General features: G+C 46.4%; 1 protein-coding gene across 2 annotated transcripts in view; it reads left to right on the plus strand.

The window, feature by feature from the left end:
• Nucleotides 1–27,524, plus strand: part of Rnf144a (ring finger protein 144A) — a 115,712-nt gene that overhangs the window by 82,943 nt on the left and 5,245 nt on the right. For both annotated transcript variants that reach the window (XM_052186023.1, XM_052186024.1), the window contains 5 exons: nucleotides 7,053–7,157; nucleotides 7,319–7,379; nucleotides 13,575–13,782; nucleotides 17,030–17,177; nucleotides 20,529–20,618. In XM_052186023.1, the coding sequence (XP_052041983.1) occupies nucleotides 7,053–7,157; nucleotides 7,319–7,379; nucleotides 13,575–13,782; nucleotides 17,030–17,177; nucleotides 20,529–20,618 (612 nt within the window). The remainder of the gene's footprint in view (nucleotides 1–7,052; nucleotides 7,158–7,318; nucleotides 7,380–13,574; nucleotides 13,783–17,029; nucleotides 17,178–20,528; nucleotides 20,619–27,524) is intronic.

A 27,524-nucleotide genomic window follows, 5' to 3' on the forward strand; every position in this document is an offset into this window, starting at 1 on the left:
ATGCTGATGAACTGAAATGGCAAGAGTGAATTCACACACTCAAACACACACACACACTCAAACATACACACACACACACACACACATACACATATGCATACCACCCCATTACACACACACATATGCATACACCACCCCTTTACACACACACCACCCCATTACATACATAACACCCCATTACACACACACACACACACACACACACACACACACACACTTACTTCTGTTAATTCTGTCCTGCTCTTTAGTCGATGCTTTGTCCTGACAACCTCTGTTCTGCAGAGCATAGGCCATAATTCTGGCTATAAGTGATACTGAGTATCCTTAAGGCTCCTAGCTCCTCCTCACTCATAGCCTTTGAGTGGTTTGGGCACAGTCTTCCAAGCTGGCATGTGTGTGCCCTAATATATAATATGACAAATGCCTCAAGCTTGAAGATGAGGTTCTTTGTGCAACAAGAAGTGGCAGTTCATGTCCTGACAGCAGAATGTCACAGCCCATGCTACTAAATAAGCACTTTATAGAGATAGCTGCTTGTCACCAGGGCCTGGACATCATTGTGCCCTCTTTTTACATATCAGGAGACGAGGGGCAGTCCTTGTGGCTTTCATCTCTGGTGTTTATCACAGCCCTAGTGGAGAGCTGGGTTCCTCTGAGGTAAACCTTCTAGCCCTTGCTGGTCTGGATCTACCTGTCTAAGCCTTACTTCTGCCTCCCAGTCCTCATGTACGCCTCTGGGACCTAGAAGTCACTCAGTGACTTCTCCACAGATTTCCTCTGTCCTCGAGTTTCTCATCTCCTCTTCCCATGCTTGCTACCAGACTGTCCAGTGACAGCCTCTGTGATATGATTGGCCTGTTAAGCAGGGTCGAGTGGCATGTCCCAGGAAGGAGAGCAATCTCATGATGGTTTAAGAATTTGTTACCCCATGTCACTTTTCCAGAAAATTATAACTACTAACTGGGCACTTCTCTGTAAGCGTGTTCTCACCCACCATGGGCCAAAGTTACAATTCCTTCCTACTATCCTACTGTCCTCCTACTTCTGGCCTGAGAAGGAGACCAGGATTGAAGAAGGATACTGTCCCTCTTCCTGGTTTGACTAGTTCAACCCCAAATTGTCTCCTGTGTTCTTCCAAGAGGCCTGTCTATGATGTGTGGCAAATAGGTCCATCCTGAACCTGGATTTCAAAGACTCCTCAACGAGTATGCTCGCCAGGTCCCAGCCCATTGTTTTGTTTTTGTTTTGTTTTGTTTTGCTTTGTTTTGATTTGATTTTTTTTTTTGAGACAGGGTTTCTCTGTATAGCCCTGGCTGTCCTGGAACTCACTCTGTAGACCAAGCTGGCCTCAAACTCAGAAATCCTCCTGCCTCTGCCTCCCAGAGTGCTGGGATTACAGGTGTGTGCTACCACACTCGGCCATCCCAGCCCATTGTTATCATGATGTAATGAACATAAAACTCTTGGCTTTGCTCTTTGATGGATTGATCTGTGATGATCTGGAAAATTTCATATCTCCCCGAGTATCCCCGTTGGAGTTTGGGCCTCAAGTGTTACCAGTCTGAGATATTGTGTGTGGTCAAGTGTCATGCTGTGACATGCTGAGACTCCCAGCCTCACCACACACTTCAGCCTATACCTTCCTCCGGCTTTCTTAGAGACCCATGGGCATAGAGGCCTCCTCGGACCTCAGCCCCTTCAAGTTGCAGCATATTTCCCTGAAAAGAAATTATCTTTGCTGAGTTCACCCTAGACAGGGAAGAGGTCGGCACCTGTTTCAACCAAACTTCAGTCTGTGTCTTCATGGGATGCTCATGGTAGCAGGTTCCATCCATAGGCGACCCTAAAGGTCATTTCAGTGAGCACTCATAATCTTGAGCTTCTTTGTGCAGCCTGGAAGGGTGTTTTAGATTGCTTTTCTCTGGTTACCTGCAGTTATAGGCCTCATTCATCACTAGGTATCGGAGAAGTCATGGCTCCTGTGTAGAGCTTGGAAGGTCAACAGAGAGACGCAGAAGTTACTACCTCTCACATTACCTGGTGTGAGAATGCATCGTGCTATGACAGTGGACAGGGACACTGGGCACTGTACTCCTCAGATAGCAGGAAGGCCACTCTGTTTTGGACTACTGGTCTACTAAGATTGGGAGGTCGAATTTTTGTTTTAATACTTTTAATAGTTAAAACATTTTTAAAAGTAAAGTTGGAAGTAAGGAATTATAGGAGGTAAAGGTCACTATTTAAGAGTTGTCTCCTTGCTGGGCAGCAATCCTGGGCCTTCCAACAGGGAGGTTATCAACACAGACCAATTGATAACTAAAATGTGCACATAATAACCAGACACTGGCGGTAGACATGCTTATGTAACCTTGTGCATGGTGGAACTCTTCTTAGATGCCTTGGGAAAGTGCAGCAGGTTAGTACCCGCACACTGCTGGTGGCAATATGCACTTGGCCAGCAGCAGGGCTGGGCACCAGAGAGCACAGCCACACTTACTTTGGAGACACAGAATCCCTGTTTTGCACAGACTAATAAACAAGAGCGGTTTTCATCTTCTTTGTAAACATGTAAAGTCTAGATTTTTTTTTAATTTCATTAATTTTCAGATGCTTTTCTATTTCGTACACTGTAAGTGACATCAGGGCCTGTGACTTTTGGGAACTATGCTCTTTACCAGAACAAGTGTGGGGCAGTTTGTACTAAGCTTTCAGGACTGCCCAAGGCTCTCATGAAACTGTCTTTAGAGGGTTATGCTGTATAGACTGCTAGTCTCAGGCTCCGGCATTCAGTTATCTGCAGGCGTGTGTGAGCAACTGGATGCTGTCTCAGATTACCAGGTCTTCTGCTGAGACAGGGCACATCAGTTGAGTCCTGCCTCAACTGTACAGCACTGATTCCTTGCTGGCTGACACTCTATCGTGGGTAATAGAGAAAACGCTAAACTCTTCTGACCGTCAGAGAACCTGCCCGTTCTCTCCTCTGATGGAGGAGAAATGCTGGGAGAATCCTGACTTCCAACTGTCACCTGGAGCAGCATGTCTCTGGAGAGCGACATTTCCCATGTCTGCCAAGTCTACCTCACACCCAAGGCACAAGGCTCCCAGATGAAGGTTGTGGCCATTGTGACAAGACGGGTTCATGGGTCCAGACCCAGCTGTGACTCCAGGGTCCTTGCTCCCTATATGCCTTCTTCTTTTGTCTGCACCTGTCCCCGAGCGGTCTTTATAAACCATGGTTTGTGATTAGCCCAGGCCACCTGGGCACTTGTGAGCCACAGTGTCTGGGTATTATCATCAGGGTGATCAGCAGCCAGGCAGGCTTTTGGAGACAAAAGCATTCATAGCTGACTCACTGGAGGTTGAGGCCAGTTTCTGCAGCCCACTGTTCCTTGGCAGGAAGCTTCCAGCGGAGTGGGAGGGTCCTGGCCAGTCAGCAGATCTGTCTCTTCTGTTCTTTGAAAGAGTTGGAAGCCGCAGTGGAAAGTGTAGTGCCTGGAACATTCTGTGGCTCCTCTCCTGCTCTGCACTGCTTTCCATAGTCCGTGCTTCTTTCCTGAAGTTTCTACGTCCTTAGGGCCATTGTTCCTCTTCCAAGCCTTCCCTGACTCCAGGTGACCCTGACTCCCAATGTCTTGGTGTGTTTTCTGTTTCTGTCAGGAATCATGGCCCACAGCAGAAAGGATGTATTTCATCTTTCCGGTGATACGCCATCTTTGAGGGAACTCTGATCGGGCAAGAACTGAAGCAGAAACTTTGCAGGGAGGCTGCTTACTGGCTTGCTCCCTGACTCTTGCTGCCTTCCTTACACAGCTCAGGACTACCTGCAGAGGGATGTCAATGCCCACAGTGGGCTGGGCCTCCACTATCACTTAGCAATTAAGAAAATTCCTCATAGACACGACCATGGGACAGTCAATTAGAGCAGTGTTTCAGTTGAGGTTAGCTCTTACCAAGTACTCTAGGTTTGTATCAAGTTGACAGTAAAAGCTATGGCCTCTGTGTTGTCCCAGATGTTGTTGGTTTAGTATATGTAGTCTTTGTTCTGTGAACAAATTTTGTGGTAACAGGTTTCTTATGCTATGAGAGGCTGTGTGTGTGTGTGTGTGTGTGTGTGTGTGTTGGCTTTTGGGGATAGGGTTTTGTTCTCTAGTTCAGGATGACCAGAAACCTCACTGTGTACCCAGAGTGACCTTGAACTCATTACCTTATTGTCTCACCCACAAAGTTCTGGGATTATAGGCCTGAGTCATCAGATCCAGTTTAAGGAGTTCCTAAATTGAAGAAATGAGAGAAGGGTCAGACAAAAAGACTGGAGCTAGTCTTGGAGTTAGGCGCACATTCTTGGGTGGTTTAGTGAGTGCATTTGTAGAAAAAGGCCTTAGATGGTGAGCCCTCATTTTCACTGTGGTAAATGTTAGTGATAACACCTCCCATGGGGTTCTGGTTCCCAGGACTGTTTGCTGAGCTACAAAGGCAAAATTTCTAACAACAGTCTGGTCCTTGGAAGGCATTTGATTAAAGAAAGATATATCAGAAACTGTGTCTTTTCCTGTCTGGGGGATATTTATTTATTGTTACAAAAGTTTCTCTGATTGTTTGATTTTTGTGTGTGTGTTCATTTTAAGACATCTTTTTGCTATTAGATTGGGAAAACAAGGCTTGTGAGTCATGACCCACTTTACGTCTGGAAGAGGGCTGTGGCTGGCTTTGATGGATGTAGGAGTGGTCACTCTGTAGTAAACAAATCAATATTCCCATGACATAAGCCCATGGTGTGCGCTTCTCAGAGATGCAGTCCATCAGCCTCCTGAGCATGTTCTTAGGGAGCGGTCCCCCAGACGTTGACTCACTGCTTGTTGCTATAAGCAAGCCTTTGAACAATGTGCTTGTGAGACTTCCCCAGGGTGTGTGTGCATCTCACACCTGGTTTAATTGTGTTTCCCTTTTGCAGAGAATGAGGCTGTGTCATTATATTGGACTCTGGCCAGTGTGGTCTGAGTTTTTTGAGTTCAGTTGGTTTAAGACATTCCAGGATCCTCCAGAGGCCCAATTAGACAGATTTAATTATAGATAGTAAAGCAATGCTCTTGGTTGCTAAGGGTTTGAGCTTTTTATGTCTGTGACTGTAAAAGGCGTATCACACAGGCAGACAAATGAGACAAGAGCCTCTGCGTACTTAGTTGCTATACCAAGATTTGTACCAGGGCTTAGGATATTCTTTATTTTATTCTGTCTTAAAAAACCCAGCGAGGCAGGCATTTTGATTTTATCATGTAGAGAATGAGGGGCCAAACACGTGAAGGATGAGCTCCCATGGCCATAGTAGAAGGACCGAGATTAACTCAGTCTATTTGACCCTAAGACTGCAGGGTCATGCTCCCTTTTTATGTTGTCACCATGGGCTAGACATGCCACTTCCATGCCAGCCACACAGACTAGCCCTCTTTTTTTTTAATTGAATATAATCTTCATTTACATTTCAAATGCTAAAACCTTTCCCAGTCCCCCCCCCCCCGCAAAAAAAAAAAAACCCAACCCTTCCTCCCACCCCCTGCCTCCATGTATAGGCCACTCCACCAGACCCACTCCCACCTCCCTCCCACCCCCACCCCCACCTTGGTTTCCCTTTGTTGGGGCATCTGTTGCACCTTCACCAGACCAAGGACCTCTCCTCTCACTGATGCTCTACAAGGCATTCTTCTGCCACATTTTTGGCTGGAACCATGTGTACCCCTTGATTGATGGCATCTGGGTAGCTGACATCACTGTACTTTCCATGGGGCTGTAAACCCCTTCAGCTCCTCCACTGGGGACCCCACTCTCAGTCTAATGGTTGGCTGCTAGCATGTGCTTCTGTATGTGTAAGGCTCTGGCAGGGCCCCTCTGGAGACAACCATAACAGTCCCAGGTAGGCCTCCCATAGATGGCATAGATGAAGTTTCTGATAACTTCGCCATCTTGTGCTTCAAGCAGTACTCCAAAGCCTCTCTCATCCACAGAGAGGTGTGAGTGGGTGATGTTCAGAGCCAGTGTACGAGCTGAGAGCCCTGGAAGATGCAGAAAGCAGAGATGGTTGGACAAAAGCCATTGCTTAAAGCAGTGGTTTCTCAACTCACTAATACTGTGTTGGGCTGACCCCCAACCATGAAATTATTTTCATCGCTCCTTCATACATGTAATTTTGTTCCTGTTATGAACCATAGTGTATGGTTCATATCCGATATGCAGAATGCCTACCTAATATGCCGTCCCCCAAGGTGTCCTGAGCCACAAGTTGAGAAGCCCTGTCTGAGAGCCTAGGAAGTGAAGTGTATGTGAAGTCAAGTCTCTGGAAAGCAGCTTTGAGAATGGCTCTTTGGGGCGTTGACCTTGGCCCTCCTCTCCTCCTTCCTTACACTCCCCCCTCCATTTTCCTTTGTCTTACCATGCTTGCTTTCCTTCCTGTTCCTCCCTTGCCCTGTCCTTTCTGGCTAAAACTGTTTTGCTGAAGACATGCACTCCCTCTGGCCCTTACGATCTTTCTGCCTCTTTGTCTCCAACGATCCCTGATCCTTGTGAGTAGGGGACATAATATTGCTATCCCATTTAGAGCTGAATATTCTACAGTCTCTTACTCTGTGTACATTGCCTGGTAGGACTTGTATTAATCACTCTCTTGTATTAATCACTCTCTACTTTTCTGAGGAAGGTTGAGAGATGTACTAGTCTGTGGGTATAGTGATCAGAACTTAGGGAGTAGTTTAATACAATGTCTGGTTAGCAGAATAATAGTAGTAGGTTTATCCAAGGGCCTATAACCTCGACAGCCACATGCTAGATGCAGTGAACAGTACCAGGTATGAGTTCCAGCTTCATGACCAAACTTTAAATCCAGTCAGAAAGTGGATGGTTATTCCTGTAACAATCATAGCACTATTGCCCCAGTAGGCATATCTTGCCAATCCAGTAGTTAATGTAGCTCTCAGGGGTAACAGCTGTTTGCTTAACAAATCACTTTGTCTTTGATGTTTGAGAAGTAAAGATGCTTATACGCTTTCCTGTCTTTCGTTCAGTGCCTGAAACAGTATGTTGAGCTCTTGATCAAAGAAGGGCTAGAAACTGCAATTAGCTGCCCGGATGCTGCCTGTCCTAAGCAGGGCCACCTTCAGGAGAATGAGGTACGTTCAGGGAAGAAACACATGATTTTGTTACCTGTGTGCTGATGCCTGTGTCTGGCTTATCAGGATGCTGTGGTTTTCTGCTTAGCCCTTATGTTGTATTATGTTCTAGCCCTCTCAGTATTGCCATCATTACCTGTAATCTTTTGTTTCCCTTTCAGATTGAGTGTATGGTTGCAGCTGAAATTATGCAGAGATACAAAAAGCTACAATTTGAGAGAGGTAGGTGGCCTGCTGTAGAGTCGGCTTTGACTCCTACAACAGAAGGTGGATAACTCTGATGAAGCTTCCTTTTGTGGGACATGAGTGTACACCATTTGGTGGGAATGAAAAATTTTGCACCTCTGTAATAATGCTGGTGTGAAATCCTCTGAGCTGCTCGCAGTCTGGTGGCCTGGGCGTGTGACCAGGAGGGACTCGGGAGACACTATTTATATACAGAGATTGGGGCTTTTGTTGGCTTAAGGAGACCCCTAGTTCACTTCGTTCTTCAGACCCAGGTTTGGGTCTATTTACTTTTGGAAACTCTTAGATTCCCCCTGCACTGAAAATATCCAAAGGCGTGAGAGGAGGTCCCAAGGCCTGGTACTCCCCGCAGGTACCACAGTAGAGCAGTGAATCTAGATTCAACCTGCTCCGAGTCACTTGCCCCTTAGCGAGCTGTGCTCATGAGTAAATGAGCCATGGGCCTCAGTGAGCATCACAGACCTGATATCCCACGGTCCACTGTGCCCATACCCGTGGCCACTGGGTGAGTTCCCTGGTTTCTAATCCTAGTAGGGGTCTGGCCACAACCTCAGCTCTGAGGGCCAATTCCTCCCTCCTGCTGGGCCCTTCACAGGCCTTCTGACTAGATGCAGTCCTGGTGAAGACAGAGAGATAGGTGTGTGGAGTGGATGGAGAGGAGGGCTAACTTTGATGATCATATCACTTAAGTACTAGACATGCTGGACGCCTGGGGAGGCTCTCATCTTTGCTGTCGCGGGTGTTCTGCACTCATGAAGTGGTGTTTGAAAGAACATACAGACCTCCTTTACTCCGATTTCAGACCCTTGAGCTCCCCTGCAAAGAACAGATCAGAGACTGCAATGCAGGTGGTTTCTGCTGCAGAGCTTCTGTGAGGGCACCCAGTAAATGCTCTGATTGACAGTGCAGTGGAAGCTGCTGTGACCACATCTTGTCCCTAGACACTGTGAGCCTGTATCACAGGTCTGCTGCTGAGCGAGATCCCAAGGTCATGTGCTTACATGGAAATGAAAACTTCAGAGCAGGACACACCAGTGATGAGGGGCCTGTGCACACTCCAGGGTATCAAACTATAAAATAGGAGAAATGCTAAGGATAATCTCTAATTTACTTAAAAAATATAATATATACATACTTTTATGTATACATGTATTTTATATGTACATGTGTATGTACGGACAACTTCAAAAATCCATGAGGGGAGTGGAGAGAAAGCCCAAAGATTCAAAATGCTTATAGTTGTTCTTCAGCTGGATTTTGCATAAGTTCACAGGATCCATGTGGTGGCTCACAATCATCCGTAACTCCAGTTCCAGGTCTGACACCCTTTTCTGGCCTCTGTGAGCACTGCATGCATGAGGATCATATGCACCCATGCAGACAAACATGCAAACTACATACATGCCCATAAAATTAGATTAAATAAAATTCTCACGAGGTCAGTAATGACCTCAAAATTTGTTTCCCAGAGTTTGTTTCTTTCGATGGCATCCATCATTCTCTTTGGGACAGCTTAACCTTAAATATAATATCAAGTAGCATTAAAGACAGAATGTGGAGTTATAAAATCGATTGATTTGAATCTCTGAGAATCTCAGACTCTTTTAAACCCATTTTCAGAGGATCTTAACAGGAACTGGGGTCGTGCACATCACAGGGAGATGGACTTTCTGTGACATCAGGTTTAATTCACAAGTGCAGCTGGGTAGATTTTCCTAACAAATAATTTTAAGCTTGCTTCCCCGCCCACCCCAGTACTTTGGCTGAGTCTAAAAGTTTCTGTCTCTTGAATAAGAAATGAATCACCTTAACTTAGGTTAGAAAAATACTGAAAATTCTCACTAGAAAACATCTCAGCAGCCTTACGCCAAGTGATGTTTAGAGAGGATTTGGACTTAATACCACAGAAGCACCAGCCAGATGGCATGTGGGACCTAAGACACAGCCGCCTGCTCCAGCCAGCACCTTGGACGAACCTAGAGATGTGATCTCAAAGCCAACTTACAAAATGTAGTCAGTGGAGGACGCCTTAGGAGGAAACTCATTTAGATGGTTTTCTAGCATGTAGCTACAGAGAAGCCCTACAGTTAGTTTTTGCTTCAAAAGGTTCTTTACTTAACAACCCCGCCCCCGTCACACATACACCCTAGTGCCTTGACTGACCTCTCTTTGACCATCTGGAGGTTCTGAGCTACTGCTTCTGCCTTCTGGAACCTTCTCCACACCCAGGTGAGGAAAGGCTCTGGAGAGATGCTCATGGAGCACTGTCTTGTGCATGCCTGGCCTGCAGGGCCTGGCTGTGAACCATGCAAGGCTACATGTGCCTGTCTAGAAGCAGCTGGTATCTGAACTACATCCTTTGTTTATTAAAAGAAAGAAATCAGCTGGAGAGATGACTCAGTGGTTAAGAGCACTGACTGCTCTTCCAGAGGTCCTGAGTTCAAATCTCAACAACCACAGGGTGGCTCACAACCATCTGTAATGAGATCTGGTGCCCTCTTCTGGTGTGTCTGAAGACAGCTACAGTGTACTTACTATAGATAATTAAATCTTTAAAAAAAAAAAAAACAAAGAAAGAAAAGAAAAAATCTCAGAGTGATTAATAGAATGACCAGGTATGTTTCCATCCCTAATAGGAGTCCTCAGTTAGCATTGTCTTCCAATAGGGACACACACCTACCACTACAGACAAGCACAAGGGCATGGGGCACATCAGACAGCACAGCAACAGGGTGTGTTGTACCAGTGCCTCAGAATACGTTAGCCTACCATCTGTCTTTAAAATGTAACCCCCCTTTGTAAACAGTGGCTGGTCATTTTTCTAATAGCATAGTTGGGACTCTGCTTCAATGAAGGTCCTTAAGAAATCTGTGTTAACCCCAGCCTCCTAAAGAAAATTTCTGCATGACTAGTGTGCCTCTGGCAGAGTAGAATTATGACCTGATTCTTTTGCTTCCCTAGAAGGCGTAGTTTGCTACACATAGACACATCTTATGTACAGACATGCACATATATAATATAGTAGATATAGTACACTATGTAAGCATGAATGCAGCATGGACCATGTGTTATTAGTTGACACTGGTGACAGGCAAGCTGAGGGACACGTGTATACATTCTAAGAGACACACATGAATGCTGCCTGCTGTGGGCTTTGTTACAGATGGCTCCTTGCTTGTATGCACAGCCTGCAGAATTGAGCGGTGAGAAGGACAGTGAGCGTATTACCAGATTCCTCCTAGGGGTTGGAGCTACTGCATAGCCGGGCGTGATGGGCCTCAGCAGAAGGTGGACGCTTGTAGTCTGCTTAGAGACAAATCACTTCACCTTGTCCGCTGGGAATCTTTCAGTGATGATAAGCTGGGTCATATCATTGCCCTAAACAGTCACAGACTTGGAGTTGTTACCATGGAAACCTTCCCTAGGTCTCCTCTCCATGCCACAGCAGAATGGGGCCTTCTGTGATAATGGAGTGAGGTAGGCTCACTTACTGTTGTCAAGGGTAGTAACGCATGTCAGGAAGTGTGTGAAGAGAAACCTACCTCAACTGACATGTGTGGTGTGTCCAGAGCAGAGGGTGTGTCAGCACGTAGGATGTAAGGACTCCAAGGGTCTGAAATAGAAAATCTACTCCAGCAAGGTGAACTACAGCCTGATAGTAAGCATAAGGACAGAGGCCGGTGTTCATTCAGACATTCAGCATGTTAAGTCCCCATATCGCCCTCTTCCCAGAACTTCATTTAGTAGCTGTGCAGGTAGAGTGTGTCCTATCTGGTCTGGGGCCAGGCTAACTCCCCCAACATGTATGCATAGAGAGGTGAGGTTGAAAGTTGGTATGTGTGGAAGGGGAAGAGCTGCTTGCAGAGAGAATCCTGAGGATTCTTGGGCTGTGGGTGCTCCCTGGGGATTTCTCTCAGCACACATCTGAGGGCTGTGAGGTTTCGGGGAGCTCTCAGCACCTCAAGCCTGCTGGGCAACACTTCTCCATGTTCCCCAGTTCTATCTCTCTATATATTTACATGTTCAGTATAACTGAACTTTCATTCATGTCATGAACTTTCTTCAGACAGCAAACCTTGACACCCAAGTTGGACAGTAGCTGCTGTTCATTTGTTGACTGTGAGAAGCACCTCAGATGTTTTACAGTATTGTAGTGAACAGTATTGTAATGAAATCCAGTCAATGTGGGATGCAGTTATCAGTTCAAGTATCACATACAGCATCTCAGGCCCTTGCTGTCATAGCAATAAGATCCTTTTATGCTTTTGACTGACCAAACACTTCTTAATAAATAGGGAGTTAAGAGTCAGCTAGCCATGGCCGGTAGGCCAGCCCATCTCCAACCCTAGCTGCTATAATTAGGGTTCCCCCAGAACCTTCATTTGTGGGTTGGTTTGTCTGCTCTTAACCCAGCAGTGAACAAAACAGATGTCACAGAAAATCGAAAATCACATGGTCTATAATGATGTAAATAACCCCCACCTTGCCCTGTACAGAGCTTGGCCTGCCTCCACATCCGTAGATGAGGCCATTACTGACCTCATTCCTGACAGGCTTGCTCCTCTAGCACTCATCACAGTGTCCCCTCTAATTGGATCATCATGGAATCCACAGAAAGGTGCACATATGTGTATAAAGTCAGGACTCTGCAGCATTGGGCCTTGTAAGTGAGGGACTGTTTGGCTCACGGTTGAAAGTTACACACTTCATAGATTATATAAGTAGGGAAGGCATGGTGGCAAAATTCGAGGTAGCTGTTGCATTGCATCCTCAGCCAGGAAGCAGGAAGTACTGAATAGCTGTTCTTAGCTTGATGACTCCTTTTCATCTAGTCCAGGACCCTGGTCTGTGGAACTGTGTTGCCCGTGGCCTGTATCCTAGGTGATCAAGTCTCCTGTGGAGTTGACATTCAGTGCTAATCATCCTGGCCCTCTGCACTCTCAGTTGGGTGTCCCATTAGGTGGAGTGCCTGCCTTTGGATCAGGTGAATGACAACCGACAACCACATCAGGCTACCTGGCACAGGGCCAGGAGGTTTTGCAAGCAAGCATGTTCTCTCAGCAAAAGTCGCTGCTCCCCAGACTGCTTCTCAAGAAGAGCCTGAGTGAAAGCTGAGGGCTAGCAGCTTGTGCAGGATTACGGAGATGATCCTGTCATTTGCTGGTTTACCACCGTCCCTGCTGTTAGCCTCCTGTTTGTGTCTCCTACCACACCTGGTGAAAGTTCAGAGTCCATTAGAGAGGAGGGAAATGGAGATGCCCTGCCGGCTCACTGAAGAGGGCAACTCAGGACGAATTATATATGTGGGGTTTGGATCAGGATGTGAAGGAAGAGGAGTGCCACCATATCCTGTTTTTAAACTACATTTCCTGACCAATCCCATCAAGTCAGGCTTTGCAGTAACTGGGACTTAATCTGCACAGAAGACAAACTTCTAGTTTTACCCAGCAGTTAGGGGTTCAGGCTTGGCAAGAGATTCTGTCTTGGGCACGTGAACCACCTTGTTAGACTAGTTGAGAACAAAATTAGACACCTAGGTCTGGAAATGCCATAGCAGAAACTGGTTTTGAATGTGTCCCTAAAAAGTAGTAAGGCAGTAAAACTAATGCAATATCTCCTTCCTTCCTTCCTTCCTTCCTTCCTTCCTTCCTTCCTTCCTTCCTTCCTTCCTTCCTTCCTTCCTTCCTTCCTTCCTTCCTTTTCTTCTTTTCACCATTCAACAAGTATTTGCAACTGACTGTGTATGACCCTGGCACTGGGTGGTAAAGTTTCATGAAAAGGCTCTCACCTGATTTCAGGAAATGAGTCCTGCTTGTGGTGGGGGAACCAGTGGGCAGGTCACAGACAGTGATCTGGTAATGTTGACACTCAGAGGAATTGGGCTTGACAAGTACTTCTCTAGAATATAATGGATCTGGAGGTTAAGATGGCAGCTGAGGGGACCCTGGACACTCCAGGTATAAGGGTAAAAAGCTGGGAGGGCTTTGCGTGGAGTCAGATGAACGCAGGAGCAGTAAAGGAACAATTTGTCTGGCAAGTGTCTGGCTGGGTCACGTAGATGTCCTTCATTCTGACTGCTTTAGGCAGGGCCCCAGGGGGTCTCCACGCTCACCCTCTCCAGTGCCCATGGTATTCTGAATCTGATTTTTGCCTTCTGTCTCATTGTGCTAGAGGTGCTCTTTGACCCTTGTCGGACGTGGTGCCCAGCATCCACCTGCCAGGCCGTGTGCCAACTCCAGGACATAGGGCTGCAGACCCCACAGCTGGTGCAGTGCAAAGCCTGCAACATGGAATTCTGCTCTGCTTGCAAAGCCCGCTGGCACCCTGGCCAAGGCTGCCCAGAGACCATGCCCATCACATTCCTTCCCGGGGAGACCAGGTACTGTGTAGGAACTGTGGTACAAAAGAGTGGGCTTGGAGCTGAGGGCTGGGGACTGGGAGTGGGGGCTAGCAGAAGAGATAGGCTGCCTTCCAGAAAGGATCACCTGAGAACATGTGGCTATACGGGGCTTTGGACTCAGAACATACTCTACCTCCCAAGTCACTTTCAGACCTGTGGTTTACCTGTGAGAACATGTGTCAGTTATAACACAAGACCCTGGAAATACAAAGATGCTTAAGAACCACCCTCTACTCCCAGCATTATAGAAGCACATTGGACTTCATGACCAGATTAATTCCTCTGGTACCTGCAAATTTTCCACAGCTACCCTCTGTTAGAGATTATCTGAAATGGGAGTGCAGGAGTCAGACCACTAGGCACATAGTAGGTGCTGGTGACAAGCAAGGTCACTAGTTGGTCCCAAGTACCTAAAGCCAAGAGCCCCACATCTTTCTAAAATTCTGAGTCTATTAGAATATGGCAAAGGACGAATGTATTTCTTTCCTCTTGCTTCTCCTAGTCAGATAGTCCAGCTGTTTGCCAGATGGACTTTATAGATGAATTTAATAGAGTGAACCAAAAGAAACTGGTTACATCAGAGGCATTTCCACACAATAAAATGTATACCATCATGTAGTTGAGCTAGACAACGTAGCTGTGGTCCTGATGACCATACCCTCATGGCTGACCACTCCCTACCCAAATGGGGTCCTCCCCTCCTGGTCAGTGATTTCTTTTGTTTTCCTGTCCTCCGTCCTCAGGAAGGTACCTCAGCCATGACCCAACCACATAGCCTCTGTTATTCTCCCAGCACAGGACTGTCCTCTCTCTCTTTGTCCCTAAGTCTATAGGTCCACCATATTTCTTACCAGAGCCTCCTTGCCACCCTTTGCACGGATTCCTTATCCATTCTGTCATCTTTATCCCCAGGGTGGTTGGTATTTGTGACCACATCCTTTGTTTTCCTACTACAGCTTGAATGCATTGACTGCCATTCAGGACTTTCTGTGTTGGTCCATGGTAGGTCACATGTTCCCATGACTTCTGCTGTCGGGGGCTATGCATACTTGACATTTGACCTGGCATCAGGCATTTGATACCAGCAAAGGTCACTAAATGTAGATGCGGGGTCATCGAAACTTCCAGACTCTAAGAAGTAATGTACGTGCTTGACTTGATTAAAAGGGATCGATAGAGGTTGTTTTTAGGGAAGGGAGAGCTAGAAGCAGGTAAAGCATCTACCAGAGAAGCAGTCCAGTTTTTTTGTTTTTTTTTTTTTTGTTTTTTTTGTTTTTTTGTCTCTAAGAGTAATCCTTAGTAAGCAAGTGAGTAACAGAAGGATGGACAATAAAGACCCTTCCTAGTAGAATGGAGGAGGTTCCCAGCCCAGGCTTTTTTATCATAAAACTTTCTCAGGGCTGGGGATGAACTCAGCCAGTAGACTGCCTGCCTATCATGCAAGAAAATCCATGTTTAATCTCCACTGCTGCATAAACCAGACATGGTGGCTCCTGCTTGTAATCCTAGCATTTAGGAAGAAGTGGACACTGAGCAGCTTGCTGGGTTACTTTCCATTATATATTGGGTCAGTTGGACCCAGAGCTCATCAATCAGCTATACTAGCTATCTAGCTTGCCCTGGGGATACCCTGTCCTTGCCTGCCTGCAGCACTAAGATTGTAGAGAGATACCACACCAACTAAGCTTTTATTTTGGATCTGGGGATCCAAACTCCAGTTCTTGTGCTTGCCTGGGCCACACTTCCTCCACTGAACCATCTTTCCAGTCTTTCCCAGAATTTCTGAACCTATCACATTCCATTGGTAGATAAAACAGAACACCGTCAAGAGCACACTAGGAAACTAGTGGGCACGATTATGAGGAACGTTCGTTGTTGATCATCAGGCAAGTTGTGCTAAAGGAATTGGCATTTGACTCTTGCATATACTGTGGTCCTTCCAAAGGATCCCTCTGCCAAGATGCCTTCCTTAGAGACACTATCTGACTTCAGTAACTGTGCACTAAGATGAGCTGCACTCTGAAAACACTGATTGGCTCAAAGTGGAGCCATCTCTTTGCAGGTCATACTAGGTTGATGCTGTGGGTTCCACTACAGTATGTGGTGTGTGCCCCAGTAATATGTAGCATCTCCTCTTGGCCTTTCCCATTTATTCTCCCAGATGATATTGTCATGAATATATATATTTTTTTTTAATATATATATATATATATTAAAAAATACAAGATGCAATGAGTGATCTTGTTTTATCATGCCAAAATACTTGTTTTACTGTTGAAATATCAATAATATTGAATTATTGTCACTTTCTTTAAAAAAAATCAGTTACTGTCTTAGTCACTGTTCTGTTGCTGTGAAGAGACACCATGACAAAGGCAACGCTGATAAATAAAAGCATTCAAATGGGGCCTGGTTTACTGTTTCAGAGGGTTAGTCCATGATCATCATGGTGGAAGAGACAGGCATGGTGCTGGAGCAGTAGCTGAGAGTTTTACATCCCGATCTGCAGGCAGGAAGCAGAAAGAGGGCAAGAGAGAGAAAGACCCTGGGCATGGTATGAGCTATTGAAACCTCAAAGCCCACCCCCAGGGACACACTTCCTGCCAAAAGGCCACACCTACTCCCCAAAGGCCACATGTCCTTACCTTTCAAGTCTTCTTAAATACTCCCTGGTAACTAGGCATTCAAATATATGAGCCTATAGTGACCATTCTCATTCAAACCCCCACAGCTACTTTGTGCAAGCAGGATACTTTCATAGCCTCACACTGAAGACAGGTTTGAAGAGGTGTCCTATAGCTGTTTTGTGGAGAAGCCAGCATCTGCCTCCAGACAAAACTAATTAACTATTGCACATCCATCCCAAGTCTCCAGGGAAACAGTAGTGTCAGGCAAGCCAGGTAGATCTTCTGAAGCAAGGTGTATCTTCATGGACATGTGTTTATGACATTTTCTTTTTCTGACAAGACCAAAGGAGATAAAATTTATTATCCAGTCTTTGCAAAACACACACATTTGTGAAGCCTTATATATATAAGGCTCTTTTGCCTTAATCTAGCAGATTCACTGTTTTTTGACTATTTGTTTACCACAGCTTCTGTTTCTTTGGCTTTGCATCACTTCCTTTAGTAGTAACAAGAGGCCTGGGGCCCCTACAGTAGAGAGGTGCTCCCAGGACAGCCCTGCTACTGAGTTACTCCTGATCCCAACTGTATGTCTTCCACAGCTCTGCTTTCAAGATGGAAGAGGGCGACGCGCCCATCAAACGCTGCCCCAAGTGCAGGGTGTACATCGAGCGGGATGAGGGCTGCGCACAGATGATGTGTAAGAACTGCAAGCATGCCTTCTGCTGGTACTGCCTGGAGTCTCTGGACGTGAGTACTATGCAACTTCACATGACAGCCATGAGCTGTGGGTTCAGACATGTGGGAGGGGGGCCATCTGTGCTCTGGGAAGCTGAAGACCTTGCTAGTCACAAAGAAATAGCACCAGAGGTCGATTCTTCTATGTTTGTGCAAATCATTATTCCCTGAGGTGACAGCTGGGTACTGAAGCTTGGGGTTCAGCTTTATTTTGATGAGTGTTGGGGTCTCTGCAAACATCAGAGTAAAGGTCCAAGTAAGGCAAGAAGGATGTCTGGTTTAAACTTCTAGAGTCTGACCACAGGCAGTTCATTTTAGACATATTTAAGCACAGCACAATTTGGAAAAACATTTTCCACTTTAACACAATCCTGAATATGCAAAGAGACACCAATTACGTTGAAACTCTTCTCAAAATACATCTCACTTCTTCTATGAAGATGGCTTTGAGAGATAGGGTGCTTGTATTATCTTAAGGTCCTAAGAGAGGATCTGATGTGGTCTTGGTGATACAGATAGCAGAGAGGCCATTGGGCTATTAGCCACCTCTAGTTCTGATTGTGAGATCTTTGGGGATCCCCTGTCTATACAGATAGTACAGAGGTCCTAGACTGTTGACCACCTCCATTTCCCAGCTTTCTGGGTGGAAAACAGATTATATACATCTGTTTCTTTGGAAAGACAACCCTTTATGTTAATATTCATGGTTTTCCTCTGTGATGGGTCAACTTAATGGGATATATACTTTACATAGAAACCCATTTCTGGGCATGTCTGTGGAGAGGTTTCTAAATGGGCTTAATTGAGGTAAAATGGGCTGTAGTCCTTGACTGGAACAAGGTGGAGGAAGGTGACTGGCTGTCACGTGACCAGCTGCCTCAGGCTCCTGCATGAAGCCATGCTTTATAAAACTTTCAGACCATGAGCCAAGATGATCCCCATCTAAATTTATATCATAATAACAAAGAAAGTCGATAACATACACTGCCGGGCAGGAAGTGCTGTGGCCTGTGAACGTTGAGCAAGAATTTGTTCACCTGCCAAATGGAACAAGGGATGTTGAAAGTAACAGTTACAAAAGAATTGGACACAAGAAAGGGCCGATGTGGCCAGAAATGCTGGTGGGAGGAGCTGAAGCCGGGATGGAGTAACTCTTCTCTGTGTGTGAGGTCGAAGGCTCTGACCTCCCTCCGGACATGGATACCTGACAGAGCAGCCATGCAAGGACAGATTGGATCAGAACCCCTTGCAGAGTCTGGAAAGTGAGCTTGCCCTTATTATTAGTCTGTATTAATAGGTCTGTATTATTACTGGAATTGTCAGGACCAAAGCCTGGACTTTGATAGCGCTCACAACTAGACTTAGCTACCCAGCCTCAAGAAGCAGTTAAGAAGCAGAGAGATTTATTCAGTGTGGTCTCACTGGAGGAGGAACAGGTAAAGGAGTCCAGTGACCCTGCCCTCACCCTCATGGGCTTCCCTACTAGGTACTAGCATGAGGTTTAGGTTTAAATAGGGGTCAAGATATAAGGCAGAATCTAGCAGCCCTGGCCAAGGTGTGGTCCTGGCCATCACTGTCTCAGCTCCAGGCTCTTCTCCATGGTGGCCTGACAAGTCGTCAGAAAGTTGTGAACTTTTCCTGAGAGTGACAACCTGTCTCCCTTTGTACCAGGTTTCAGCTTATTTCTTCTCTCATCTTGAGACTCCTGGGAAAACCCCAAGTCCTTCGAGTCCGTTGATTTTTCTAATAGTCTTAGAGGCTGGCCTAAAAGCTGACACTGAAGTCAGGACCCATTATTTCAGAGCTGGGAAGGCAGAGGCAGGGGGATTCCTGGAGCTCCTTGGACATCCAGTCTAGCTGAATTGATGAGCTACAGGTTTGAGCTACTGGTGGCCCAAGTGCCCCTCTTTAGAATATTTCTGCCTCTGCCAGGGTGGTCACACTATCCAAGGGGTGTGGTCTGGAGGTTTTCATTTGCTACAGGCTATCTAGGGGGATTGGATGATCAGTACCCACTTTCAAGGGTGGACATCAGTAAAGACTGTAAAGTAGCTGATGCCCTGTGACTCGGTGTGTGCTTTAGAAAAGGACTTCAAAGCCTTTTAGAGAGCCCACAGAATAAGATGCTGTGATAGGCAGATTGGGAAAAATCGAGACAAGCGCACTTAAGCTAATATCTGGATAATGTACTATTGACATCGATGCAAAGGAAAGGGTAATTAAGACTCTAAGAGCAGAGCTCTCAGCGGGCAGAAGTGGCCAGATGGAGTTTCAACAGAGACTCTTCTGGGGTAGAAGAGGCTGTGATCTCACCTGTCCAAGGAGGTGAGACAGCTGTTGGACTTCTGCCTCCAGTGGTCATTGCCTGGAACTGCATCGTAAAAGCCAGGGTTTGCTGCCACAGTGCCTTAGTCAAAGCACAGAAGGCTGGACCTTAGGACAGAAATCTCCAGGGTGGTTCCCCTTTCAGCTTGGCAGGCCAACTAGGTCTACTATCCCCTAGTGTTGATCTGAGGGGACAGATGAGTGGTGTCCTAGGCTTCTCTGGTTTTCTTGTCCTTTCATTCATACTAGACTTCATGGATATTCTTAAAAGGAAGCTTCCTATTGGAGGCCTGGGTTAATGAGCAAAGGGCATTGGCCTGCTGGGTGCTGTTTCCTTTCTGTTTTCTGGGTTGGTGATAGGAACACCTGTCTCTGATACTCAGTGGTGCTGCTACAGATTGACTGAGTGATGATCATCCTCAGAGGGACCAATAGAATGATCCTTCAGCCCAGGAACCTGGCAGTCTGGAGGTGACTGTCCTGGAAATGCGAGAAAGAGACACATGGACTAGACAGTTCTGTGTGCACTGTGAAAGGATCCCTGCTCACTCTAGACAGGTGGAGACCATGCAGGTAGAGGGTGTTTGCTGGACTAGGTCTTGAATAAAGAGAAACATGGCAGTGTCCTGAGCTGAAGGAGGACTAACCTGATGAAAAGCTGTTCTCAGATTGTGGGATTTGACACAGGCAGGCCCCAGAGGAACTCTGGAGACTCAGAACCTGAGCTTTCTCTTCATTCACCTGTGTTGGTACAAGCTCCAGAGGCAGCCTGTACGCCCAGGAGACAACTGGCACAGTACTGAAATCTGGCCAGGACTCCCTCTATTGACTGAGGCTCACAGGTCCTTCTTGCTGCTCTGTGGAGAGGGCTGATGGCCAAGAGGGACAGTCTCCAGGTGCACAGCACGTGCGTGCTCCTGCTCTCTCTCTCTTGCGTCCATATACCATGTATCTGGGAAGGGGAAACAGACCGAAGTGTTCAACAGACTGAGAGTCCAAGTCCAGCATTCACTGTAGACCTTTCTCTGACCTTCACAGGATGATTTCCTTCTGATACATTATGACAAGGGGCCCTGCCGCAACAAACTGGGCCACTCCCGAGCCTCGGTGATCTGGCATAGGACACAGGTAAGAGGCTGCCCACCGGGCACTTCGATCTCAAAAAAAATGTGTGTGTGTGTGTGTGTGTGTGTGTGTGTGTGTGTGTGTGTATGCACGTGCTAGAAGATGAGTGTGTGTGGGGGGGCTAAAAGATGAGTGTATGTGTTCTGGAAGATGAGTGTGTATGTTCTAGAATATGAGTGTGTATGTGTGTGTTGTAGAAGATGAATGTGTCTGTATGTGTGTGTTCAAGAAGATGAAGTGTTCTAGAAGATGAGTGTGTATATGTGTGTGTCCTAGAAGATGAGTGTGTGTCTGTATGTGTGTGTCCTAGAAGATGAGTGTGTGTCTGTATGTGTGTGTCCTAGAAGATGAGTGTGTGTCTGTATGTGTGTGTCCTAGAAGATGAGTGTGTGTCTGTATGTGTGTGCTCTAGAAGATGAGTATGTTTGTGTTTGTGCGCATTTCCTAAAAGACCTGCCAATTGAAAGTGAGGCTGATGGCCCTGGCCCAGGGTACAGAACTCCCTGTACTTGATGAAAAGCTGTCTAGAGCTGTTCTGAGAGAGGCATGTAAGTTGTTAACAGGAAGGGATAATGGGCGAGTAATGGAACATTTCTGTTGTCTGTGCTGTAAGTGGCCCTTATGTTAGCTGATTCAGCAGTGTTGAGTTATATGTGGAGTGGTATTTATCACCTGTGTCGCAGGCCCCTTTGGGAGCTGGAGCCACATCTGTAAGACACTCTTTTATGGAGCCTGCTGTCTGTTAGGTGAAAAAGTAGAGGGATGCTGAGTCAACATTCTCATCCACAACATCAATCATTTCCGGAGGGAGGGGCAGGGATGGGGGTCTTAGATGGAGTGGGTGGGAAGGTTCTTCATGGGTTAGTGCTACTTCTGAGTGTCAAGGAGTACATCTGTGTGTAAGTGGTTTGGGGTAGAGAGGACAGGGGCAGGTGAGGTGTTTGGATCATGGAAGGACAGAGTAGGACAGGGAGTACAGGGTTAGTTTGAGACTTCAGCAAGACCATGTCTCAGGTCTTTGCAAGACCTAGAAGACATGGGTTGTGTTCATGCTGAAGCTGGTAACTATGAAGGGGTTAGGAGGGTGGGTTCTGCAATGCTCCCTAGTTGCTGTGGAAGGGGCTTCTTCCACAGACTTTCCCATGAATTTTTGAGCACATGTGCCAGTCCACTGGAGACAGAGGCCCACTTCCAGGATGGTAGCCTAGAGCTGGGAGCAGAATCCTGTAACTGCCTCTTCTTGGCCCTCATTGCTACAAGTTGATAGGGCTGGAAGCCCATGAGCGTGAATGTCTGCAGCAGGGCTGAGGGGAAGGGCAGAAAATCTGCACCTTCGAGGTGTTACTTAGGAGCAGGTACTGCTCCCAGTGGCTGACCAGGCCTGATGCCCGCTGCTCATTCTCTGACAGTAGTGGGGGTGTGAGGTTGCTTTGAGGTTCTGTGCTTTTCAAGTAGCATCTACTCTAAGCATCCATGTGGGAGAATGTCACTCACAGTTGTAGGCTTGTCCTCATGAAGATGCTAGCTTCTGTATGATGTACAGTATTTCAGAGACACGCGGGCTATAGATAAGAGAACACAGGACATCAAAGATTAGACTTGGATTGAGATAGAGCAAAATCAATGAGTGAGCCTATGCTCAAGAACAGGCTTGCCATCGCAAAAATGATATGAGTATATGGAAAGCAGAAGGGAAGGGCAACCATGGCATACACGAGAGAGACTCTTTATGGAAGGCCGTTCTCCCATCCCCCATTCATTTGCAAGCAAAGCTAGGTCCTGTGTTAGGGCCCCGTGGCTTTCAATTTTATCCAAACCTGACACTCCCCAGACAGTCCATGACTCCAAAGCATATCCCTTTATTCTTGTGGTTCACCTGGCTTAGTGGCGTGCCTAGAGAGGCCCCGTTCCCCTGCCAGCCTCCTGGTTCTGGGTCCAGATGCACCTCCCCCATTTCCTCTTTGGACAGGACTCATGCCTTAGCCCTGCTCTCAACAGACTTGTTAATGATGTTGAAAGACAGGATTTTATCACCTTTCATCAATATACTCATGACATTTTTATTGAGTGTTTGCAGAGCACACAGTATTGTAAGCAGGGATCCGGGGCCACATCTTTTCTTTATGTGTTATGGGCTTGGCGTAAAACCTGTGTTCTCCTGTATCTGTATAACTTGATCTTCATTAATCCCAAATCTCTGCTTCCTGCCCCTGCCCAGCTCTGTGATGCCACCTGCACTCCGGGCAACCTATTCAGGCCTTACATCTGACCTGATTATGTGACATCACCTCCCTCTCTCAGGAAGAGGGTGTGTCCCCACCGTGCTTCACATGTTGCTCTCACATCCGCCTCCCCCCACTGGACCCTTCATCTGTCTTGTGTGTTGAGGTACATCACCCTGTCCTCGATGTAAGGGTTTGCTCATCCTTGGAACCTCCGTGCCCTGGTGCTGTTCCCAGAGCAGAGAGCTGCTTCAGAAATGGAGTGACACTTCAGCTCGGATGGTGGTGTTGCTTCTTCATAGCATCGCCAGTCTTCTTTCCCCATCTGCGTCCTGGATACGTAGCAGGGTTGAGATAGGGTAGCCATGATCTTTGTTCTTCCTCTTCCAGGTCTGTTCCTGACAGAGGTAGACATAGCAGCAAGCTTATGGGTTTCCACCCGGGGGACTGAACACCTGGGTGTGTGCACAGTGGTGACATCACTTGAGCTTCTGGTGAGAAGACAGGCATGCTCCAGTGAAGGAGGTAGACAGGAACCTGGAGGAGTTGTGATAGGAGAAGCAGATCCCAGGAACAGGTGTGCTGTGAAATAGAACATATACTCAGTGGCCAGAGAGGACGACTGTGCTCTCAAGCGGCCCTCACACTAGTAGGTTTTGGAAATGGGTCCATCAGATGAGAGAGATAGCTCCTACTTTTTCTGACTGGTGTTACTGCTTCTCAGGTCTTGGCTGCTATCATCCTTCTTGCTTGCTGCTGCATTGTTGGCCACACCCTCCCACATGTGATGCTTTGAATGAAATCTAGCCACCCTGAAGATTCTAACCTAGCCTCTTTATAGGCTGGAATTCAGAAGTTCACATATTATGGCAAGGCAGTGTGAGAGGTGGAAGCAAGGATATACCTGGTGATCATCCAGGCTAGAAGACTGAAGTAGAGTAGAATAAAGGAGGGTTGATGGTGGGGTTGGGGGTGGGGTGGAGGGTATTGATATATAAGGTCACATGTTCTGCAGGTTACATCTTGACAACAAAATCCCTAAAGGAGAAGGAAGTGTGGGCAGAGATTCAGACTCTCTTGGGTCAGCATCACAAAGCATTTGGCATGCAACTCATGGTAGTTGGGATCAGACATGAGTTGGGAAGAGAGAGAACAGGTGCTATAGGGTAGGCAGTGGTTAGCCTTGGAGCCCCACAGAATAAAATGCTCCAAATGTCTACCTTAAAGATCTCCCATATCACATTTAGCAGCAAATGCCAGGATGGAAACCTCTGGAGACCTGATATCCTCTACTTCTCTCTCCCACTTGTATCCAATCCATCCATTTTGAAAATGTGTTCCAGTCTTGTATCTTGCACCTGGAATCTCTAGAGCAGTCAACTCGACATATAGCACCTCTTAAGTGAGGAGTTTTGACTTTGATTGGACACCCATAAGTAGACATATGCCACACCCTGAAGGCCCCTGAGTACCCACTGTCTGCAAAGACATCAACTAAAGTCCCGACATCAACCCACCAACCCTTCAAGCAGGTCGGGTGTTCTCCTTGCCATGGATGGAGCAACTGCTGAGAATTTCATGAGAGTTGGGATTCCAGAGATGTCTCTGCTCAGGACCTTGGTCAACTCAGACCTCTATGGCATTCAGGACAGACCCCAAGTACAGCACACTGTGACCGCAGTCTTTGGGAATGTTGTCTGCAGTGTGAAATATGTTGATTTTGTGAGTTCCTGTTTCCCTCCCCTTCTTTGTTATAAAATTTGGTAACACTTTTAGCAGATTTTGAGCCTTTGTGCCTTAGAGACATTGCAGCTAGCTTTTTATCAGTTTTCTGATAATAAAGTATTACACACCGAATACATTTGTCTCAGCTCCCTTGTCAAATGCTCCATTGTTGGAGTCATTTGGGGGCTACTTTATTAGTTTCTTATATCTATCACCATTCCAACTCTCCTTCCTCCCCAAGCCATCCCAACCCCCCAACACTAGGAACGAGAGAAAGAAAGTCAGAAGGAAAGGGGCTAGAGATTTCTTTAGACTTCTTCCTGCTGATTAGGGGCATCAGGTTTCTTGGGGGCAAGTTCGGTCTTCATCAGGATGTCTCAACCAGCAATCCAGCAATAGCAAAAGCATCAGCAAAGAGAAGCAGCCATCACAGACTCTCTTCGGGCTCTCACATATATACCCTTTCCAGAATCCTCCATAATTAAACTATCTGCAGCTAGCAAAAACTACACACCCCTAGAGCACGAGACAATCATACTTGCTGTGGACAATCAGAAGCAGTCCCATATCCCACACTTGGGATTAAAAAAAAAAAAAACATTCACATAACATAACTGTGTTTTTAAAGAAACCAAAATTATCACTACAGTCCATTCATACATTACATAATATGAATTTTTTAAAAACTATTCCTATTTGTTATAAAGGTCTTATATAATTTACCTTGTCCTGAATTTGCATACTTGCGTGAACATGCATGCGCACGTGTATGCACACATGCACACGTGTACTACACACACACCTGTTATTCTGGGTGGCAAGGTCTTCTGGGAAGATAAACAGGACTGGAAGGCAGCAGTGTCTGGGCAGGCTTTGGTACTAGTTGTACACAGAGCCACCGTATGAGCTAATAACTGTCAGTTGATGATGATGGCCACGCCCAACATCCAACCTTCCTTTGAACATTTAGCGTAAACGCCACTGCTGGAGTCTCTCCTGGCATTGCTCCATCACCATCCCAGACAAGAGTGGAAGCACAGAAGAGCTAGACACTGCTTTTTTTTCTCATAAAGTTTCTCTTTCACAATGTGGATATCTGCCAGTAGAGTCTTCTCCAAGCTCCCCCTTCTCTTGTGAGCAGTTATGAGGATTTAGTCCAACCTGGAGGCAGACTTCATCTGAGACCATTAGGCAAGCCAATTTCTGATTGTGTGCTCCCTTGTGATGGGAAGTCCAGGCTGAAGGACTGGAGTTCCTGCAGAGGTGCTTGATAGACACTAGGCTGACCATCTGAGAGGCTGGAACAATATTGGGACCTTTGGAAAAGCATGTTGAGTCTGTGTAAAATGAGAACACAGAAATCTGGATACAGTAGCAGACATCTGGAGTCCCAGCTGGAAGAAACTGGAGACAGGATCTTGATGCCCACCCAGTCTAGCCAAATCTGTGTTCTCAGGTTTACTGAGAGACTGTTTCTCACAAAGTAAAAAGAAAAAGGGGAACAAGTGAGAAAGAAACCCAGCTTGGGCTGGAGACCCCCACACATGTGTGCATATACCCACACAGTTGGGCTCACATCCAAGCAAAATTTTCTAAATTGAGAACTTTGAGGTGCATTTTAATCCAAGCAGGTAGTGAGATTCCATCATCTTAGGCCTAGTTTTGCTCTGTAATGAGTGACATTTAAAATGCTTTGTTCTATAGCTTTCTCTTTCTCTTGTTCTCTCTTGTTCTTTCTTGTTCTCTCTCTCTCTCTCTCTCTCTCTCTCTCTCTCTCTCTCTCTCTCTCTCTCTCTCTCTCTCTCTCTCTCTCTCTCTCTCTCATTCAAGTGGGTCAACCCAGGACATCTCTTAGCAGGGAGACTGGGCATGTTCACAAACCTTGTGTTCTGGCATAACAGTACTGGCTTATGAAACCCATGTGAGGGAGGCTTGTTATCCTGTAGCCCTCAGTGCATGCTGAGGTCACATGTATATAGTGAGTGACCCTCTCTGGAGCCTGGATCCATCCCTCTGCCACCTGTATGGTGCATCCACGGCCTTGTCATCAAGGTGTGTTCATGGAGTGACTTTTTCTTTGTGTCACTCACTTTTGTCTCTTTCTTTTCTCCTTGTGGTGATTTCTGTATCTGCCAGTCACCCACTGGCAGTGGCTTCACAGTTCAACTTACCCAATTGTATGTAAATACAGACAAGGTAAGCTGAGGAGCTGAGCCTAGGTGGTGTCTTCCTGGTGAGAGTGGGAGCCATGTGTGGCTCCTGCAGTCATCTGCCAGCTGGAGTTATCAGGAGCTCCAGACGATGTCGGGTAACTTTATTGTGTGCTTTGGGACCTTAAAGTTAAACTTATGTGTTTGTGTGCACCTGAGTGCATATACCTGTAGAGATAAAGAGAAAGCATCAGATTCCTTAGAACTGGAATTACAGGCATTTGTGACCTGCCCAGCACTGGTACTGGGAACCAAAATGAGATCCTCTACAAGAGCAGTGTTCTCCTAAGTGCTGAGCCACCTCTCCAGCTCCCACAGAGTGTGTGTGATGTTTAACATGTCTCCTCACCTGCTTGAAGGGATCCTATCACCAATATTATGTTTATCAAATGAAATGAGCATTGCCGGCTCAGCAGTGGTAGAGCCACATTTACAATTTGAAATGTTATCTTACTCATTTATTTATAAATGTGGGCATGCGCATGTACGATGGTGTATGTGTGTGGTTTATTTCCAGAAACAATTCCAATAAAGGAATTCCTTCCTTTACTTATGTTTGATGCTTCACCATAGAGATCATTTATTATATCCAAAGTTGAGAAAAGAGACTTGGGGGAGTCGTGCACTTATCATCTTTAGCACTAGGTGGCAGTCGAACTCCATATTCAGCTTTCCAGTAGGAAGAGTGTGGCTAATCTAGTCAAGGATAGGGAAAAGAGGACCTTGTTCATTTGAAATACCCCCACTGCCTA

This window comes from Apodemus sylvaticus, chromosome 6, assembly GCF_947179515.1.
Source record: "Apodemus sylvaticus chromosome 6, mApoSyl1.1, whole genome shotgun sequence".
NCBI lineage: Eukaryota > Metazoa > Chordata > Mammalia > Rodentia > Muridae > Apodemus > Apodemus sylvaticus.